The 22,571-nt window shown below is 36.3% G+C and overlaps 1 protein-coding gene across 2 annotated transcripts; it reads left to right on the top strand.

The window, feature by feature from the left end:
• Positions 1–3,117: 3,117 nt before the first annotated feature.
• LOC104224019 (la-related protein 1A) lies at positions 3,118–22,389 on the top strand. 2 transcript variants are annotated; one of them, XM_009775568.2, is made up of 15 exons: positions 3,118–3,206; positions 3,311–3,576; positions 4,807–5,347; positions 5,697–5,865; positions 6,378–6,468; positions 6,689–6,760; positions 7,365–7,798; positions 8,517–8,586; positions 18,783–18,887; positions 18,973–19,313; positions 19,539–19,682; positions 19,847–19,910; positions 20,770–20,915; positions 21,157–21,261; positions 21,904–22,389. In XM_009775568.2, the coding sequence occupies exons 2-15, from the start codon at positions 3,325–3,327 to the stop codon at positions 22,055–22,057; spliced, it is 2,688 nt and encodes an 895-aa protein (XP_009773870.1). In that variant the 5' UTR covers positions 3,118–3,206; positions 3,311–3,324; the 3' UTR covers positions 22,058–22,389. The 2 variants fall into 2 exon arrangements, with proteins under 2 accessions (XP_009773870.1, XP_009773869.1); XM_009775567.2 differs by having other exon boundaries at positions 3,121–3,576.
• The last annotated feature ends 182 nt before the right edge of the window (positions 22,390–22,571 follow it).

Genomic DNA, 22,571 nt, shown 5'->3' with positions numbered 1-22,571 from the left:
GAGGTTTGTATCAATCGATCATTGTTGTCTTGACAAAATTGTCCTCGGCCTGTACTTCAATTTCATATTCATACTTCTTAATTTTGAAAGAACAAGACCTCAGCTACACTTTGATCTTTTTACAACAAGTGATGTAGAGTCTCGTGCTTATAACGTGTTATGAAACAATAAAAAAAGAAGAAGAGTATTGCAAAGAAAAGTAGGGAAATAAAATTCTTATTGAATTTTTGGGATGAATTACAATGGAATAGAACCCTCTATTTCTAAGGAGAGAATGACTTAGCCATCAAGTAATAAACCCTAAAATCTCTTTAAATATAAACATTCACCATAAATAAAATTCTATTTATAACAAAGAATTAATTCTAAAGTGAATTATGCTAAATACACTTGTAGTATGACTTAGGTATACATACACTCTACATTTCAAAATAAGACACTCCTTGTATAATGACAATCTCGCATATATATTATTGGGTTCATTCCGTATTTCCATATTAAAGAGTTAAAAACTTAATCCAAAATACAAGATTGTACCTTGGTGAAATGGCACGGGCTAGCCAGTTTTCGGACTGGTAATTGAAAAATAGCCAGCGTTTGTAAAGTCATTGAAAAATAGTCACTATTTTGCTGCAACACGGATAGTTCCAGCATAATATACTGAAGATTAGTGCACCTTCGTATGAACTTCTAGCATGCTATGCTGGAACTTCAACACATGGAAAAGTTCCACCATAATATAGTGGAGATTGGAGCATCTATGTATAAACTTCCAGCATATTATGCTGGACTAGTATATTATGCTAGAAGTCCAGTATATTATGCTAGAATATTTTTCAGATTTTGAACAACGTTTTCGTTCAGGTTTATCTTTACATGAAAAGTGGCTAAATTTCAATTACTTTTGAAACTGTGGCTATTTTTCAATTATTACTTGTAAATCTGGCTATTTTTGAATTTCACCCTGTACTTTGGGGTGGTAAATGAGTTGGTCCGGTCGGATATGGGCAGGTGAAAACGGGTAATGCAAAATGGATAAATTACCCGACCCATCTATATTAAATACGGATAGAAGATGTAGTAACCGGCGGATAATATGGATATCCATATTATTTATGGCTTTGTGAATATGAGAATTTCTAGCCTCCCAAACTTGAGGAACCTCTAATTTGAATCTTTACAAATGTAAAAGTTAAACTCATTGGTTATTTATTTTTTATTTGAATAATATTATTCTTATCCATATTTGACTCATTTTTAAAAAGTTTATTATCCAACCCATTTTTTAGTGAATTATATAGCTGGATAACTATTTTTTTCTCTATTTTGCCACCATTAGACTTGTACCCGAAACTAAGTAAAGTAATGTCAAAGAATCAAAGACTTATTAAAATAAAATACAAATCCTACTAAAATTAGTTGGTCCTACAAAACAGCAGGGAAAGTATCTTTAATTGGATTTATCTATATTATATTAAAAGCACGAAGACCCTAAGCGAAATATCGTTTATCTTATTTACTCCTTTAAAATATAGTTCACACTTGACAAAATAGTCATTTTATTATTTTTCTTTATATAGTATTAGTCATTCAATTTACTTTCCTAATATTTAGAAATAGTCATTTAATTACTTTCTTATTTAGGACCTTGATTTAGAAAAGTGAAAAACACATTCCTAAAATTCCTACCATAAGTAAATGAGAAAAGTACGTTTTAGAGAAGGAATTAAAATATCTTCGATTCCTAAAATCTTAAGTTAATTAGAAGAAAATATATATTTCAAGAAGAAATCAAATTATTTTAAATTCTATTTTTTCCTATGCATAAATAGAAAAGGACAATACATTAAAAGGAAACTCTTAGCTACTTTTTTTATGAGCAATTTTTCGGCAACTTTGTCAAACAAAAAGTAGAATCCTTTATTCCCTTTTAAAAAAAAACTTTTCTATTTACATGCTAAATTTTGAAATGTTATATATTTACTTTGAATATATATAATTATGTAATCCATAAATATAATTATTTAGGAAGGGATTTGGTGGAATGAGTTTTTTTGGAGTGTTCCTACTTTCTCATGTGGTGCATAAGTTAGAGTTAAATAAAAATCTTTGAGACGAGAAGAAACATAAAACTCAAAAAAGGGGATTAAATTGAGAGTGTGTGACTGACGGCCTACGAAGATGACAGAAATACAAATCGGTTTACCTAAATTATAGGAGTGTATAGGGTACATGCAGAATAAATTTGTTCTTTTTGTATATATTTTATTGATTAACACGATAGACACGTGCAACGCACGTACACTAAAAACTAGCCATCTGAATAGTCCAATCTTATCTCTTTCGGATAATTAAGAGAAAAAAAAACAGTTACTATTTCATTTTTATTTTTTCTGTTTACCAAATTAAATACTATTAGTAAAAATAATTCACACCCTATTGAGTACCGAGTTTAATATTGTCGCTGTTTGACAACATTCAATTCTAGGGGGTGTTCGGTTAGTACGGTACGGTATTTAGACATTTTAGTTTGGTATTTTCGGTATTCGGTTTCTTAAAATCCTATACCAATACCGTACCTAATTAAATTCGGTACGATTCGTTTTTTCTCCTTTCGATTTCGGTTTATTCGGTTCGGTAACTTTGGTTTATTCGGTTTGAATACTAACTAGTGCATAGAGCCATACACTCTAATATTCTTAATTAAAGTACTCAAAAATACAAAACTGAAAATATTTGTTGACAAAATTTTTGTCCAAAACTAGCAAATATCGACCCAAATAAAGAAAATTATACATAAAAGAATATTTGATCATTAGAAATGTCTTGTTACTTGTTTAGAGTTAATTAATGAACTTTGAGAATAAAAAAAAAGTAAAATTTTAAATATTTTATATTTATATTATAATTGATAATATGTGTTTTGCGTAATATAATATATATTTCGGTACGGTATCGATATTTTGATATTTTATTTTGAAATACCAAATACCATACCTAATATCAATTTTTTAAAAAGTTAAACTAAATAACATATCAAATACCAAAATACGGTATACCAAATACCAAAATTTTTGGTTTGGGTACCAAATTATGCCCAGCCCTCAATTAAGTCTCATTGTCTGAAAACACCTCTCAACCCTAGTGTCCCTCTCTCTTTACAACTCAGTCACTCACTCTCAACGCCACAGCCACCACACGCCGCCGTATAGCTCCGCCTCCTCTTCGGCATCCCCAAAAAATCACATCTTTTTTTTCGCATTCTATCAATTTATTATCAGTTTTAAGCTTTAATTTATCTGCGATACAGGGTAACTGTAGTTTATGAGCATGGCGGAAAATGAGACTAGTGTAGATGATCAGAAGGAGGTGAGCGAGCCTCCCAAGTCGCCGTGGAAGACTCCGGCGGCGACCGATACTCCTTCGTCGCCGGCGGCGGATACTGATTCTGCTTCATGGCCGGCACTATCTGATGCTCAGCAGATGCTTAAGACTACTGATTCTAACTCCGCCGCCAAGTCTCCGTTACTTCCTCCGCTGGCGGAGACTGATAGCCGCAATGCTGCTTCTGAGAAGGTTTACTTTTTATTACTCGATTGAAAATTTATGTACTGTCAGTTACTGTTACCATTCTAAAAAAAAGAACTTCCTTTTATATACTGACAGTGTAGAATATTCATGTGTCACATGTGAATGCATATACTCATGGTAAAGGAAGGAGAAAAAAGTTGAGCATTGGAATGGAGATACTTTTACTCTGAGATTGTTTGGGATAGAACTAGTAAATATTTTACACACTTAAAATTATTTGGTTGAATAACAAAATATTTCAATTTCCTGCTGAAGGAAAAAAAACTCAGTGAGGAAGTAGGTTTGCATCATTTTGATGTCAATAAAGCCGACCTATACAAGAGAATATCCGGAAGTGAATGACTTCCGGAAGGTACAATTAGTAAGCAAGAGAACTGAGAAAACTCTTATTGCCATTGTTAGTTGACAATATACCGGTATTATATAGGAGTTTTGAGATAGATCAAAGAAGGAATATTTTACTCATTACAAGATTACTAATTGTTTTGTTGAAAAAGTAGGTTTTTAGTAATTATGACATAACCATTACAAATGATTTATGCAATATTTTTGATAATTCCTTTAACTTTTAACAATCATATGGTTATAGGATATTCTGAATGATCCACTTTTAACACACCCTCTCAATTCAAGGAAGTGATCATTTTAGATAGATATTTGAAGAAGTTGAAAAAGTCAGTGGTCGAATGACCTGAAGAGGCAGTGTGGTTCGTCTACTGTAAGAGGCATTGTCGGTACAGTCACGGAAAAACATTGCTGCCTGAAATGGCCGAATGCTGGTTGGAATAGGTCTAGTGCAATCAGATTATCGAAAAGAGGCCCGTTACTGTTGGAATAAGGCCAAATTGGTTACCAAAAAGGGGTGGTGTTGTTGAACAATTGCTAGAAAAGAGGTGTGCTGCTGCTGAAAGTCACCCGGGTAGATATTGAGGACTTATATAGCTGATGCCATGTAGTTTGAGATTAAGGCATATTTTTATAGTTGCCGTTTTATCTGCCATATGTGCTTTTCTCCCATCTGTACCGTGTGTCAAAATATCTTTTGTCCTAAAACTTTGCAAGGTAGTGCACCATAACTGGTATGATTCAATCATTCAAATAGATTTATTATGTTGCAATTTTGTCTGGTCATTATCTTTAGATTTATTTATTCTCTATTACCATGAATTAGAATGTATTACCATGAAATATATTTGATGGTATATTGTCTTGTAGGTCCGAGGTGAGCAGCCAAAGTTCCATGGATATTCTAGTGCCAAATCGTCAAATAAGTCATCATCCGCATCTCAACAAAAAGCAGGTCCTAGGCACAACCAAAATGGTGGGCAATCATTTCCTGTACCCTTGGCTTACCACCAGCCAGGATTTCCTCCTTTTTATCAAAATATGGTACCTATGCCACATATTCCTCTTCCGGGGTATGCTTACCAGCACCCTCGAGTGCCTTTCCCTGGAGCTGAAGGTCACGTGGCCAGGTCTGATGGTGATGCTGCAGCCCAAGCTTTTGTACCCCCTATAAATGGTGGGTTTCGTCCCCCATCACGAGGGGATCCAAATGACTTCGATGCCAAATTCTACAGAGGAAGACCTAATACACAAGAACATGGTGGGCAGTTTAGTCCAGCCTTGTCTAGTCAGCGTCCTGTATGTTCTAAAGATGACATTCAGTTACAACAGAGTATGGGACTAAGGCCTTTCCTAAGGCCTCAATTTTTTGCTCCAGCTCCGGGCTACGTAGATGGTGCAAATTTTTCAGGTAATTTACGCATAACTAGTCTTCTGAATAAGTGACCACATCACTCTTGAAATACAAAAAAAGGGAATATGGTTTTACCATTAAATGTAGCTCGACTGCCACTTGTCTTTTAGCACGTAACTAGCAATTTGGTACTGCTCCTATTTCTCCCTCCCTTATACTTGCTGGACTTTTGTGATGACAGTAATATCGTCCTTATCAACTGTGCTTCCTTCCCCTAACCAGCTGGTATTTCCATCTCTTATGTGCTGTCATCCCTATCACCGTTAATAGTTGTTTATTTATTCATGAAGTTATTCTTAGTTTTCGATTTGTTTTTAAATGGCAATGACCATTGGCTATTTTACAGGTCCTCCAGGAGCTATATACTTTCTTCCTCCCCCATCTCCAGGTTCTGTAAGAGTGCCTTACCCTCCTTTCTTTGTCCCACATCCTGTCAGCTCCGGAGCCTCTACTCCACCATCACCTACATTAGCTTTGAGAGAGAGCATAATTAAGCAAATTGAGTACTATTTCAGGTACTATATCAGGAAAAGGTTCTATTATGTTAGTTGTCACTATGTTTTCTTAATAGATGTAATTATTCCCTGATTGTGGTATTGGCTAACTGCACTGATATCACATAGTTACAGTTGTAAGCTTGAAGGGCAGGAATAATAGTTTTTTCATGGAAACTCCTTTAAAATAAAGTTTTAAAGTTCATAAAATTCATAACATGCTGGACATTCTAGACTGTGTAGTATTTTAAAGTTTTTAATCTAGGTCTATCTCTGTATTTTCACAGCATCAGCTTGATACTGTTTTAAATAAAATCTTCACCTTATCTCAAATTAAGAAAACAGGAGTAATGATCCCTCCTTTTAATGGATTTACGTTTCAAGAAGTAGTTTTTTTATTAGAACATTTCATTTCAAGAAGTATTGGTGCAGAGATACAACTCTTGTGGGTCAATTACTTTACCTGCAATATGTCCTACAAAATTTTGACTACTATAGATTGATATCGAGGACATGTGCCTTTTTCTTGGCAGTGATCAGAATTTGCAGAATGATCATTACTTGCTTTCCTTGATGGATGATCAAGGATGGGTTCCAATCTCTATTATTGCCGATTTCAAAAGGGTACAATCTCAAAGCTTCTCAGATATGCTTACATTTATGCTAAAGTGACTGATAGGTTGCACCGTTGCAGTGCTTTGTTTCTATATTGAAGTCCATCAAATTTTGTATAAAATTTTTTCATGTGTGAAACCTGTAGTTGGATTAGTCCATTATATTGTTTTCTTTTACTTTGTGTGACACATTTAAGCATCTATCATTTTCTTTTTCATTTGCGTTTCAGGTTAAAAAAATGAGTACAGATATAGCATTTATCATTGATGCATTACAGGCTTCAAGCACTGTTGAAGTTAAGGTAAAGTGTTCTTCCTTTTGCTGGGGTCTCCAACTGTCTCTTTCCTTTTCCCGTGGCAGGAAAAAGAGTAAATTTCCCAATTTATTTTACATATAAGTTCCTATTTTCCTCAAACTAAGTTTGTTCATATTGCATCTCAACATTTAATATTGGTTCCAAAATGGTCGCGTGGTGTATTGTTGGGCGGACTAAGACCTAAATGCCTTTTTGGATTAAACATGAAGTAAAGAAACTCAGAACATCAGAAGAAAATAAAAGAAAAAGTAAGGCAAAGGTGAAACAAAAAACAAAAGAAACAGAAAGGTAAAATTCTAACCTATAGGTTTCCCTCCTTGGTTTTCCTTCTTATTTGCTCTCCGCTCCCCCCCTCCCTGGTCTTTCCTCTGCTACTCCCTTCACACCATTATTTGCAATAAGAACTAAAATTCATTCCAAGACAAATTTGCAACTTGGGTAAAGTATCGAGACTAATTTGGCAATTTGCTAGTGCAAAGAGCTTTGAGTTAGCCTATCAATACAATTATGTCTTTCCTCTTTGCCTTCTATATTTACTTCTGTACCTTTGTCTTTATTTGTTCATGTGTAGTTTGCTTAATTTCTGTAGGATGACAAGTTGAGAAGACGTGATGAATGGTCAAAGTGGGTTTCAGCTAGTGCTGATCAGAAATCATCCCCTTTGTCTCCAGTGGAACACCTAGTGGGGAAGGTTGTTCTTGATATAAAGAATGATGAGGTCAATGAAAATAAAGAGGATGGAACTCAAGTGACATCTTCCCAAGAAAATCGTTCTGTAGGTGAGCTTCCATTATTAGAGAAACAGGCTAAAAAAGTATCAGTTTTTGGTAAAGCAGAAAACAGTAGGAAGAAATCTGGGTTCCATGGCTCAACTCACAGACTTGACAAAGGAAGTGGTGATTCAAGAATGGTGATGGCATCAGATGCTGTAGATGACTTATCTAATGATTTCTCAAGCACTTTTATGCTTGATGAAGAGATGGAGCTTGAGCATAAAAAGGACCAGCTCTCTTTGAGTGGAAGGTATAGTTGATTGCTGTAACTGGATTTGTACATTTTCTTACCTGAATTGGGCTGGGCTTGGTCTTGGTTTGCTTCATAGCTGGTTCTGCAGTCTTGTATCGATACAAGGATATGTGGATGACTGGCTCTGCTGATTACTTGTTCAGCTTATCTAACGCTATTGGGTCATATTATGCTTCATTTGCTTGTACTCATTGCAACTTTTATCATCTTTTTCCTCCCAGAATCTAACCACTTTGGTTCAATTATAGGTGTCTTCTTGTTCATCAGTAAGGGCAAGGTGAAAGCCTGTTGTATATGCATTTTTAACATTTGGGCCCCCTCCGAAAACTCATATTGCGATACTTATATCCTTGTTCCTTCATAGGGTGGGGATTGGTGTGTATCTGAAGAAGATTGGTTCTGCTTGCGGGCATAAATAAAGAATATATAGCTTTTGTGTGTTAATCTTCTTGCTATAGCTGGTAGGAGGTCATCTGCTTGCCCAAAATAGGTTAAAAATATTAAGTAATGATATATATTACGAGCTTCTGAGATGAGACTAAGGAAGAAAAAGAACTTATCATAATTGCTTTCACTGTTATCTGATTTTCTTTGTTAACTCCACATGGAACAACAAAATTGTACTGTGAGGACGAACTTATATGAGCAAATTTCTCTTACTGTTTCTATATTGCTAACTGTATTGTTAACATCTTGGTGGTCTTGCTCTATGAAGAGTTGACGAGGAAGATGATGAGATGGATGTTAATGATGAGGCTATTGAGAAACTTGTCATTGTAACTCGGGTAAGAAAATTGCTTTCCATGTCATTTATGTGGGTGCTTTCAGTTCCAAAGGCAACTTTTTGGAAGTTGGCATGTGTTTTGACTTTACATGGTTTTATGTCAAACTTACTCCTAAGAGTTCTACTACATGCATTAACAAGTGGAGGATAGACTCCTATTTTATGTTACAGGTACTATCAGATCTTGTGTATTCTTGGTGATACTCCCCTGTCCCAATTTATGTGTCATACTTTCCTTTTTTGTCTGTCCCAACAAGAATGTCATACTTATGTAGAAACAATTTAACTTTAAACTTTCTATTTTACCCTTAATGAGAGATTTATAGCCACACAAATATCTATAACTTGTTTTAGATCACAAGTTTCAAAAGTTTTCCTTTATTTCTTTAACTCCGTGGTGAGTCAAGCACCACCACATAAATTGGGATGGAGGGAGTATTAGTTTCTAGATGCATAAAATGGGTGATTTTAAAATTTGATTCATTTGTTCATTCGCTGATTGACATAGGAGTTACATTGTATTACCTTCATTACATATCACAAATCCCATTTTTTTTTTGTTTATAGTGCCGTAATAGGTATCTTAATATGGGTCTGCCAAATTTACTGGTGTGTGGGTGTGCTTACTAGTAGTCTTTCCCTTTGGGTCTAACTGATCTTCTGAGTATGCAATTATGAGATGGTAGTCCAAGGTCCTATTCACTATTTGTTCCAATGTAGTAGTGAAAGAATTCATGGGATTTGAAGTACAGAATTCAATGTTTTGTTCATTTCCTAATTGATGCCTATGCATCATTTTGTACTTCGGCAACGTGGGGCCTCAGGTAGTTGACCACATCTAAGTAGTAGACATGAATGAACTGCTGTTGACTATTTAATTTATATAAGAGGTCTTGGGAGATGAAAAGATTATAGCTTATTATTACTTACATGAAGTATTGGTTATTAAGTTGCCTGACATACCCACTTATTCGTATTACAAGAAAATCAAAATTTGGTGTGAGAAACAGAAATAAGAGGACTAGGTGTCCCTGGACCTAAACAGGAATTTCAGTTGAAAATTTATTAAATAAATAGTCCTGGTCTTGTAGATATCTAGGAAGAGGCTTGTTGCATTACACCATGATGGAACAGGAAAATCGCTAAAGTAGATTTGATGTACCAAAGAAATTGATTTTAGGCTGTTTTAGCTTGCAGTGAAAAGAAAAATATGTTGTTGCCCTTCCTATACACAGTCAGATTATTAGGCTTAAGGATGTGTAAGGTATTGTCAAGTTTAGCTAGTGATGTTATGCCAATTGTGGACCAACAACCACCTAAATGCTTGTTATTCCAAATAAAAGAGAGTTGACGAGTTTCTAAAAGAATGTGAATGAACAACCTTAGGTTGCCGCTTTACAAATGTATTGCTTGCCATATTCCATAGATTTATCTCTAAATATGATCTGCTATGGTCTATAAGCAAAATATGAGAAACTGAAAATTTCTTTTATTGTTTGTTAGTTATTACATAGTGTAAGCCCCAAAGGAATGGATTAGGGATCGAAGAGTTGGGTAACAACCTTGGCAACCGAAGTACTATTGCAATTGAGGCTACACTATGTGAGTTCTTAGGGATTAGTGAGTAGAGTTATCCAATACTTGTGCTGGTGGGAGGTAGAAAGTGCCCGATAGATTAGTCAAGTTACATTCAAGCTAACTTGAACACCATCGTTTAAAAAAAGGAAGTTATTACATAGTGCAGTTAGTTACAGGATGAGCTTCATCTTAGTTTATTCAACAAGTTATTGGTATAAGATTACCTTGTGAAATTTGATTGTTAGAGCGCCAACATTGATACCGTTATGAGTTGACATAAGGGAATCTATTTCTATTGCTGCGGCTGCTCATGAGTTCCTATTCTTCCTTTCAAGTTATCAATGATTTATAAAGAAAACGAGAAGGAGGTTGCCTCAAGAATCCTATTCTTGAAAACAGGTAATCTGAAGTTGAATGCACACCAAGAGGTCCCAAATCTCTCAGGAGTTTCTCTATCCCGTATCAATAATTCTGATTTTACGTATGGACAATTCCTCAATATCTTGTTCATTCGCAACAAAATATTTTCTTTGTGCTTCGGTAAAAAAAACATGCTTTTTGGGGGAGAGATACTATTTCACCAATCGAGTCACAGGTATTTAACATATTCATACCTAACGATTTTCCACAAAGTGGTGACGAAACGTATAACTTGTACAAATCTTTCCATTTTCCTAGTCGATCCGATCCATTCGTTCGTAGAGCTATTTATTCGATCGCAGACATTTCTGGAACACCTCTAACAGAGGGGCAAATAGTCAATTTTGAAAGAACTTATTGTCAACCTCTTTCAGATACGAATCTATCTGATTTAGAAGGGAAAAACTTGCATAGTATCTCAATTTCAATTCAAACATGGGTTTGATTCACACTCCATTTTCTGAGACAGATTTATCATCCAAAAAGAGGAAAAAACGGAGTCTTTGTCTAAAGAAATGCGTTGAGAAAGGGCAGATGTATAGAACCTTTCAACGAGATAGTGCTTTTTCAACTCTCTCAAAATGGAATCTATTCCAAACATATATGCCATGGTTCCTTACTTCGACAGGGTACAAATATCTAAATTTGATATTTTTAGATACTTTTTCAGACCTATTGCCAATACTAAGTAGCAGTCAAAAATTTGTACCCATTTTTCATGATATTATGCATGGATCAGGTATATCATGGCGAATTCTTCAGAAAAAATTGTGTCTTCCACAATGGAATCTGATAAGTGAGATCTCGAGTAAGTGTTTACATAATCTTCTTCTGTCCGAAGAAATGATTCATCGAAATAATGAGTCACCATTGATATCGACACATCTGAGATCGCCAAATGCTCGGGAGTTCCTCTATTCAATCCTTTTCCTTCTTCTTGTTGCTGGATATCTCGTTCGTACACATCTTCTCTTTGTTTCCCGGGCCTCTAGTGAGTTACAGACAGAGTTCGAAAAGGTCAAATCTTTGATGATTCCATCATCTATGATTGAGTTGCGAAAACTTCTGGATAGGTATCCTACATCTGAACCGAATTCTTTCTGGTTAAAGAATCTCTTTCTAGTTGCTCTGGAACAATTAGGAGATTCTCTAGAAGAAATACGGGGTTCTGCTTCTGGCGGCAACATGCTTGGTCCCGCTTATGGGGTCAAATCAATACGTTCTAAGAAGAAAGATTGGAATATCAATCTCATCGAGATCATCGATCTCATACCAAATCCCATCAATCGAATCACTTTTTCGAGAAATACGAGACATCTAAGTCATACAAGTAAAGAGATCTATTCATTGATAAGAAAAAGAAAAAACGTGAACGGGGATTGGATTGATGATAAAATAGAATCCTGGGTCGCGAACAGTGATTCGATTGATGATGAAGAAAGAGAATTCTTGGTTCAGTTCTCCACCTTAACGACAGAAAATAGGATTGATCAAATTCTATTGAGTCTGACTCATAGTGATCGTTTATCAAAGAATGACTCTGGTTATCAAATGATTGAACAACCGGGAGCAATTTACTTACGATACTTAGTTGACATTCATAAAAAGCATCTAATGAATTATGAGTTCAATCCATCCTGTTTAGCAGAAAGACGGATATTCCTTGCTCATTATCAGACAATCACTTATTCACAAACTTCGTGTGGGGAAAATAGTTTTCATTTCCCATCTCATGGAAAACCCTTTTCGCTCCGCTTAGCCTTATCCCCCTCTAGGGGTATTTTAGTGATAGGTTCTATAGGAACTGGACGATCCTATTTGGTCAAATACCTAGCGACAAACTCCTATGTTCCTTTCATTACGGTATTTCTGAACAAGTTCCTGGATAACAAGCCTAAAGGTTTTCTTCTTGATGAGATCGATATTGATGATAGTGACGATATTGATGATAGTGACAATCTTGATGCTAGTGACGATATCGATCGTGACCTTGATACGGAGCTGAAACTGCTAACTAGGATGAATGGGCTAACTATGGATATGATGCCGGAAATAGACCGATTTTATATCACCCTTCAATTCGAATTAGCAAAAGCAATGTCTCCTTGCATAATATGGATTCCAAACATTCATGATCTGGATGTGAATGAGTCGAATGACTTAGCCCTCGGTCTATTAGTGAACCATCTCTCCAGGGATTGTGAAAGATGTTCTACTAGAAATATTCTTGTTATTGCTTCGACTCATATTCCCCAAAAAGTGGATCCCGCTCTAATAGCTCCGAATAAATTAAATACGTGCATTAAGATACGAAGGCTTCTTCTTCCACAACAACGAAAGCACTTTTTCACTCTTTCATATACTAGGGGATTTCACTTGGAAAAGAAAATGTTCCATACTAACGGATTCGGGTCCATAACCATGGGTTCCAATGCACGAGATCTTGTAGCACTTACCAATGAGGTCCTATCGATTAGTATTACACAGAAGAAATCAATTATAGACACTAATACAATTAGATCCGCTCTTCATAGACAAACTTGGGATTTGCGATCCCAGGTAAGATCGGTTCAGGATCATGGGATCCTTTTCTATCAGATAGGAAGGGCTGTAGCACAAAATGTACTTCTAAGTAATTGCCCCATAGATCCTATATCTATCTATATGAAGAAGAAATCATGTAACGAAGGGGATTCTTATTTGTACAAATGGTACTTCGAGCTTGGAACGAGCATGAAGAGATTAACGATACTTCTTTATCTTTTGAGTTGTTCTGCCGGATCGGTCGCTCAAGATCTTTGGTCTTTATCCGGACCCGATGAAAAAAATGGGATCACTTCTTATGGACTCGTTGAGAATGATTCTGATCTAGTTCATGGCCTATTAGAAGTAGAAGGCGCTCTGGTGGGATCTTCACGGACAGAAAAAGATTGCAGTCAGTTTGATAATGATCGAGTGACATTGCTTCTTCGGCCCGAACCGAGGAATCCCTTAGATATGATGCAAAACGGCTCTTGTTCTATCCTTGATCAGAGATTTCTCTATGAAAAATATGAATCGGAGTTTGAAGAAGGGGAGGGAGAAGGAGCCCTTGACCCGCAGGAGGATTTATTCAATCACATAGTTTGGGCTCCTAGAATATGGCGCCCTTGGGGCTTTCTATTTGATTGTATCGAAAGGCCCAATGAATTGGGATTTCCCTATTGGTCCAGGTCATTTCGGGGCAAGCGGATCATTTATGATGAAGAGGATGAGCTTCAAGAGAATGATTCGGAGTTCTTGCAGAGTGGAACCATGCAGTACCAGACACGAGATAGATCTTCCAAAGAACAAGGCCTTTTTCGAATAAGCCAATTCATTTGGGACCCTGCAGATCCACTCTTTTTCCTATTCAAAGATCAGCCCCCTGGCTCTGTGTTTTCACATCGAGAATTATTTGCAGATGAAGAGATGTCAAAGGGGCTTCTTACTTCCCAAACAGACCCTCCTACATCTATATATAAACGCTGGTTTATCAAGAATACGCAAGAAAAGCACTTCGAATTGTTGATTAATCGTCAGAGATGGCTTAGAACCAACAGTTCATTATCTAATGGATCTTTCCGTTCTAATACTCTATCCGAGAGTTATCAGTATTTATCAAATCTGTTCCTATCTAACGGAACGCTATTGGATCAAATGACAAAGACATTGTTGAGAAAAAGATGGCTTTTCCCGGATGAAATGAAAATTGGATTCATGTAACAGGAGAAAGATTTCCCATTCCTTAGCCGGAAAGATATGTGGCCATGAAAGAGGGATTAAGTGGAACAGAATTGACTGGGTGGTAGAGTCGTGGAAACGCTTGTTTCTTCCATATTTTGGACCTTAGCTCCATGGAAGAATATGTTACTGCTGAAACACGGAAGAATTGAAATCTTAGATCAAAACACTATGTATGGATGGTATGAACTGCCTAAACAAGAATTCTTGAACAGCAAACAACCAGTTCAGATATTCACGACCAAGAAGTACTGGATTCTCTTTCAAATTGAACTATGTCAGAGGAGATAAAGAATAGTTTGTTATAGCGTTTTGAAACATACAACTTCAAGTAAATTTCTGTTTTGTGATTTTTAGGTTTTTCTAGCAAAAGTCGATATGATCACGAGTTTTTACAAAGCTCAAGCTTCTGCAGCTTCTTCTAGCTCTCCTTTGACAAGTTCTCCATGTCCAGTTATTAATAACAATATTAATCCTTCCCAAGCATCGGATAAAGTGTGCTATTATGAGCCCGATCCTGCTAAAAGAAAACCAATTTCAGAATATCCTCCTAATTTACGTGACCGTATAAGGAGAAATTATATACAAAATGGAGCTTGTCAACCTCGTGGTTTTGTCTTTCCAAAAAGAGATTTTGGGGGAATAATGCGCCACTTTAATCTTGAATGGTTTAAAACTTCATGTTCTCAATGGTTAGAATATAGCATTAAACAAGATGCAACATTTTGTTTATGTTGTTACTTGTTTAAAAATGAGGTTGGAGGATATAGAAAAAAGTAGGTGATGCTTTCACAACAGATGGTTTTAGAGGTTGGAATAAAGGTTTAGAAGGACTTAAATCACATGTGGGTAACGTGGGTAGTGTTCATAATCGATGTTTCAATATGATGCTAGATTTAATGAACCAAGAACAATCCATTCTAACTTCTTTGGACAAGCAATCAGAGAAAATTAAAAGTGAACATCGAGTTCGTTTGAATGCTTCAATTGATGTGATAAGGTATCTTTTGAAAGAAGGAATTCCTTTTCGGGGCCATGATGAGAGTGTAACTTCTACTAGAAGAGGCCATTTTTTAGATCTCTTAAAATGGTATGCAGATAGGAAGGAAGATGTGAAAAATGTGGTATTAGAAAAAGCTCCAAAAAATAACACCATGACTTCTCCTGATATTCAGAAAGATATTGTGAATTCTTGTGCAAAAGAAACGGTGAAAGCAATTATTGAAGACTTGAATGGGGATTTTTTTGGGATATTAGTTGATGAGTCTAAGAATGTCTCTCATAAGGAACAAATGGCTCTTGTTCTGCGCTATCAATAAAGAGGGTGAACTTATTGAGCGATTCCTTGGCCTTGTTCATGTTAAAGATACAACTGCACATGCATTACAAAAAGAAATATATTCTTTGCTTTTACAACATTCATTGAGTTCATCTCTAATACGGGGACAAGGGTATGATGGAGCTAGTAACATGCAAGGAAACATCAATGGTCTTAAAACTTTGATTCTGAAAGATAATCCTTCGGCACATTGCATACATTGCTTTGCTCATTAGTTGCAATTGACTCTTGTAGCTGTTGCAAAGAAACACCATGATGTAAATAATTTTTTTTGACATTCATGCTAATGTTTTGAATGTTGTTGGAGGTTCTTATAAGCGTAGGGAGATGCTTAGAGATGATCAAGCTGAAAAATTAGATGAGTTATTAGTGCTTGGTGAAGTTAATACAAGGAGTGGATTTAATCAAGAACTTGGGCTTCAAAGACCAGGTGATACTCGTTGGGGATCTCACTTTAAGACATTGCGTAACTTTATTTCTTTATTCTCATTGATTGTTCATATACTTGGAGTTCTTGCAAATGAGGGTTCAAATTATCAGGAGAAAGCATTAGCCAAAAGTCTAGTGGAAGATATAAGATCTTATGAATTCGTTTGTATATTACATTTGATGTTAAAACTATTGGCAATTACATATGATTTGAATATGGCCCTACAAAAAAAAGATCAAGATATTGTTAGTGCAATGAAACTTGTTGATTTCACAAAGAGGCAATTGCAAACAATGAGAGAATCTAAATGGAATTCTTTGATAGAAGATGTCTCTTCGTTTTGTGATAAGAATGGTATTGTAATCCCAAAAATGGGTGAGAAGTATACACTTGAAAAGTCGAAGCGTAAAAGCTCAACTGTTACATATTCCCATCATTTGTACGTAGAGGTTTTTTGTGCTATTGATTTGCAACTTTCGGAGCTTAATAGTCGTTTTAGTGAAGTGAATACTTCTCTGCTTCTTGGTATGGCTAGTTTGAGTCCCGATGATTCTTTTGCAAATTATGATAAAAACAAGATTATGAAACTTGCTACATATTATCCAAATGAGTTCACTGCTTCTAAGCTTGAAGATCTTAGTTATGAGCTTGACAACTATATTGACTATGTGCGAGAAATGGACAATGCATTCTCTAACTTGATAAGGCTTGGTGATCTGTCGAAGACATTGGTTAAAACAAATATTCACAAGACATGAGGACTTGTTTATTTGCTTGTGAAGCTGAGTTTGATATTACCTGTGGCTACTGCAACGGTTGAAAGGGCTTTTTCTTCAATGAAGTTTATTAAAAATGATTTGCGAAGTAGGATTGGTGATGACTTTTTGAATAATTGTGTAGTTTGTTTTATAGAGGATGAAGTATTTGAAAGTGTATCTAATGATGCGATCATTGATCGTTTTCAAAACATGACAACTCGTCGAGTGCAATTGAAATGATAATGTTTATGTTCTATCCTTGATCAGAGATTTCTCTATGAAAAATATGAATCGGAGTTTGAAGAAGGGGAGGGAGAAGGAGCCCTTGACCCGCAGGAGGATTTATTCAATCACATAGTTTGGGCTCCTAGAATATGGCGCCCTTGGGGCTTTCTATTTGATTGTATCGAAAGGCCCAATGAATTGGGATTTCCCTATTGGTCCAGGTCATTTCGGGGCAAGCGGATCATTTATGATGAAGAGGATGAGCTTCAAGAGAATGATTCGGAGTTCTTGCAGAGTGGAACCATGCAGTACCAGACACGAGATAGATCTTCCAAAGAACAAGGCCTTTTTCGAATAAGCCAATTCATTTGGGACCCTGCAGATCCACTCTTTTTCCTATTCAAAGATCAGCCCCCTGGCTCTGTGTTTTCACATCGAGAATTATTTGCAGATGAAGAGATGTCAAAGGGGCTTCTTACTTCCCAAACAGACCCTCCTACATCTATATATAAACGCTGGTTTATCAAGAATACGCAAGAAAAGCACTTCGAATTGTTGATTAATCGTCAGAGATGGCTTAGAACCAACAGTTCATTATCTAATGGATCTTTCCGTTCTAATACTCTATCCGAGAGTTATCAGTATTTATCAAATCTGTTCCTATCTAACGGAACGCTATTGGATCAAATGACAAAGACATTGTTGAGAAAAAGATGGCTTTTCCCGGATGAAATGAAAATTGGATTCATGTAACAGGAGAAAGATTTCCCATTCCTTAGCCGGAAAGATATGTGGCCATGAAAGAGGGATTAAGTGGAACAGAATTGACTGGGTGGTAGAGTCGTGGAAACGCTTGTTTCTTCCATATTTTGGACCTTAGCTCCATGGAAGAATATGTTACTGCTGAAACACGGAAGAATTGAAATCTTAGATCAAAACACTATGTATGGATGGTATGAACTGCCTAAACAAGAATTCTTGAACAGCAAACAACCAGTTCAGATATTCACGACCAAGAAGTACTGGAGCATTTGGTAGAATGTGATTACTACTTAGAAATGGGACTATATTCCTAGTGTATGGATGGATTGCTACCACCATCTCAACTTCTCTTCAGGGAGTCATGGACCTTATTGATATAGCTGAATTCAAAAGCTTTTTGTTTTTATTGAGCTGGAATTTCTTTGATGACCCCTTCTTTTTTGAGTGTATACTTGGGACTGATTTTTAGGATTCTTATGCTTCCAAATTTGGACTCGTCTAGTCAATATGACTGGTGATGTATGTCTGATTTTGCTCGATATCTCAACTTTCCATCCTTGTTAATGACACCATATCTGGGGTTGCTATGTATTAATTGATGCTTTCCTTAGAATCTTTGTGTACTCCTTAGTCCTTACAAGATTTTGATTTGCCCAGCCTTAATTTGCATATGTGAGTAGGATAATTTGTATTGGTGAGAGACAATACAAATTGAAAACCGGTTGTTCTATTGACTCAAAAATTTGGCCAAATTCATGAAAAAGCTAAGACACTGCAACTGATGCAGCTCAGGAGAAGCCTGTGGAAAATGACTTTAGGAGCTATTGTGTTTACACAGGACTTCTGTTGCCCTTCTTCTACACTACTGAGCTGAATTATTGTATAATTAGGCTAATTATCTCATCTACGTGGTTCGCATACAGAACACTCGGACATCTCAGGTATCCGGAACTGTTGGAAAAGAATCAAAACCAATATCTACTGAGCTTGCTTCTGCAATAAATGATGGCCTCTACTTCTATGAGCAGGTTGGTGTTTGCTTTTTTGAGATCATGCTTGGCTTATTCAACTTATATAGTATTAGAATGTCTTGAAAACTTTCTCATCTTTCAGGAGCTTAAAGCTACGCGATCCAGTTGTAGATCTAACAACTCCATTTATGGCTCTAGAGATGAGATTACGAGGTCTTCTGGTACAGCTGCTGCTTTATCAAAATCAAAGAATGCTGATCATTCTTCTGGAGGAAAAAACAGTGAAGGCACTGGAAATTCTAATTCTCGAAGGAAGCAAAACAAAGGATTTACTAAACCGCATCCAATACATAAGCAGCGGCTGTTTTCAGGAAATTACCGAAATCATGGGATTTCTCGGAACAGTGTAGGAACAATATCTGAAAGTCCACCTAGCGATTCAGTTGGGTTTTTCTTTGGTTCTACACCTCCTGACAGTCATGTGTATGTTCTGAATCCCTTGACGTGGTCTAACGGAGTGTATATTGTTATATGTTTGATTGTTTAATTATTCCTTAAAGAGCAAGAATGCAAGTCTATGATGATCAAAATAAAAGAAAAGAGAGCACGATGCAAGTCTATGAAATTTATTAATATCAGAGAATTGTAAAAAAAGGTTCTGGTGTGCCAAACAGTAAACTTAGTATACCTGCACTCTTATGTTTCCAGGTCAAGGCCTTCAAAGTTGAGTGCCTCCCCGCATAGCAATTTTGCTAGTAGTAGTCCGCCTGTGGGTTCCATGCCGAAACCATTTCCACCTTTCCAGCATCCAAGTCATAAGCTTCTACAAGAAAATGGTTTTACACAACAACTGTGAGTAGATTTACTTTTATAAGGAACTGGTGTTCTGTGAATTTTGTATTCATGTGCATGCATTTGTTCATGCACAGATCTGTATGTACACCGATTTATACATTATATTCCTTGTGCATTTTCTTTTACCTCCTGAGTATTGGTTTTGGGTTTTCCACCTTCAGGTACAAGAAGTATCATAAGCGCTGTCTGAGTAATCGCAAGAAACTTGGAATTGGTTGCAGTGAGGTGCCTACTTCCCCTTAATTTTGGTTCTGCATTTCCTTGTGTTTGGATTCACCAGTTCCTTAGATAGCATCACCCTTTACTTGAGGATGATAGAAAGGAAACAAAGAGGAGTTATATTAAATCTAATGAGGATGAATTGCCTCTTATAGAAAGGGTTTAAAATGCGAGGAATATCACTTCTTCTGCAAGTTCATTTGGGGGTGAGATATGGAAATATAACTCATCTCTATTTGAAAAATGTGAAATTTGTTTGATTATCTTATTGATTTTGTTCCTTTATGGTTTTTGTTTTGATAAGTCAAAAGTCATTTCGTTTCTTCTAAAAAAAGTCAAAAGTCACTCCATTATAGTTGCACCAAGATAGCGCCAAAAATTTACAAGAATGTTCTAACATTAAGTTTCCAAAAAATCTATCCAACTATTTACACAAATTGAAAATTTCCCATGCCCTCATAAAAAGAAAAGAATTTTTTTTAGTACCTAGAAGCGACTGTTTGTTTATAATCCACCTATAAAATAAATATCTACAGATAGTACTGTTCTCTTTACCTAAAAGGTTCTGTTTGTTAACAAAACCACATGTAAAATACATCTCTATAAAAATGACAGTTCTCTTGAATTTGCATATCTGATATCGGTTGAAAGGAAATCACATGAATGCTTCCAAACTTTTGAAATAGCAATATTCTTCCTCTTCAATCGCGTTAACTCATAGTGGGAGGTCTTTGACTCATCTCTATGTGTATACACATGTATGATGTGTCTATTTGTCCGCCTACTGCCCATTTGGCCATCCGTTTGCGTGCCTAAAGTGCATAATTTTAACTCTCTAAAGGGTTCTTATCTTTTTGGCATGCAGGAAATGAATACACTGTACAGGTTTTGGTCGTATTTTCTGCGAAACATGTTTATTCATTCTATGTACAATGAGTTCCAAAAGTTGGCTCAAGAAGATGCTGCTGCTAATTACAACTATGGGATGGAGTGTCTGTTTAGATTTTATAGGTATGGTTTACTTGTCCTCCTAAAAAAAAAGGTATGGTTTACATCCCATTGTTAATGACAGTTTAGTTTGCTGCCCTTTTACATCTGAACTCTTACAGCTGGTACTTTTCTTGTACATCTCCATGTTATGCAGCTTCAGCAGTTACCCTTTTCAGCAGTTACCCTTTTCAGCAGTTAGCTGCCCTTTCCTTCTCTGACATACTTTCTTTAGATACTCATTATACTGTTTGTCTTGTTTCAGTTATGGTTTGGAAAAGGAATTTAGAGAGGATCTTTATGAGGATTTCGAGAGATTGACGCTTGACTTTTACAATAAAGGAAATCTTTATGGCCTTGAAAAGTACTGGTAATTACCTTCACCTTGTTTGAAAATCCTCATTTCAGTCCCCTTTTCTCCCGCATGCTTTCTTAGTGACCCCCATGAGACTGAAAAGAACTGGGAACCGATAATGAACTTGAAATCAACGTCTGTACCAATTGAGCCCTTGAACACTTTCGACTAAGTAAAACAAACTTTATACCTAAGGTAGACTTGAATTCTATGTGTTTATTGAACAAAAAGTTGGGGGGAGGGGGGGGGTGCTAGGGCTCAGTTCAAGTGGCAAATGTTGGGGGACTTGTGACTTAGGTCACAGGTTCGGGTCCTATGCCATGCAAACGAAGCCTGATATTAAGTGGAGAAGGGTAGAGGAGCGGGCCACCATCCTCGAGTTTCGAAGGCTGCAGTTGGTGCACATGCATCTGACCACTCTTTCCCTGTGTCAAGGGAGAAACTCGGGGTTGGGGAGGTGTTGTGAAAGGGCTGATGTAGAGTTAGTTTTAGGAGGTAATATGTAGATAAACATTGCTATTGTTGATTTCTAGATTTTGTAGGACTTCCAATGCTAGTATATTTTGCTCTTACTAACATGATTGTTATTGCTGGGTACTATCTCGTACCTCCTCACATGGATATACTAACATGATCCTACTGCAATCCTTCTGGAAGGGCTTTTCACCATTTTCGTCAGCAGCGAGGTCAGAAAGCGCCTTTGAAGAAGCATCCGGAACTGGATAGGCTACTTAGAGACGAGTTTCGTAGTTTGGATGACTTCAAACATGCCAGAGGGGCAACTGCAAGTGTGAAGGAAGACGGTCATTAGTCAACGCGTGACTCTCAGCTTCATTGAACTGTGTCGCAAATTTTGAAGCCTTACAGTCTGCAATGAGCTCAAGTTGCCGAATTACCTTTCAGAGAGGATCAAGATTTAAGGCCAATTTGTGTATAGTGCCTCTGTGAAGTTATTCTTACCTCCGAGGCTGACCAAAATTTTTCCCATGGGGATTTTACCTTTTGGTTTTCTCTTGTACTTCATTTTAGGATTGTTTAAGGTGTATATACGGGAATTTTTTTAATCAAAATAAAATAAAAAATAAAAAACAAAAAACAAAAAAGTTTTGACTTGAAGGTAATTGAGTTTCATAATTTCTATTTTATTATCTGTTATTTTTCATGGTCTTGAATTTGTCCAAAATTGTGTTGCCAGAATGAGCGTGGAGCATGGTTCAGACTTCAACTCTAAATATTATTTGCAAAGTAATGTTTGTTTTGCAATTTTTGGTAAATTAATTTAAGTCCGACTTGAAATAAAGAACTTGACGTTGAAAACTGATTTG

This window comes from Nicotiana sylvestris, chromosome 6 (assembly GCF_000393655.2).
Source record: "Nicotiana sylvestris chromosome 6, ASM39365v2, whole genome shotgun sequence".
Taxonomy (NCBI): Eukaryota; Viridiplantae; Streptophyta; class Magnoliopsida; order Solanales; family Solanaceae; genus Nicotiana; species Nicotiana sylvestris.
This window is presented reverse-complemented; position numbering and strand designations above follow the sequence as displayed.

What these genes read in the sequence shown, in the direction of transcription:
- LOC104224019 (XM_009775568.2), top strand. Translation starts at nt 3,325, where the DNA reads ATGAGCATGGCGGAAAATGAGACTAGTGTAGATGATCAGAAGGAGGTG. An exon ending in TGTCTGTTTAGATTTTATAG is followed by an intron (nt 20,916 to 21,156) that starts GTATGGTTTACT and finishes GTCTTGTTTCAG; the next exon opens with TTATGGTTTGGAAAAGGAAT. An exon ending in TATGGCCTTGAAAAGTACTG is followed by an intron (nt 21,262 to 21,903) that starts GTAATTACCTTC and finishes TCCTTCTGGAAG; the next exon opens with GGCTTTTCACCATTTTCGTC.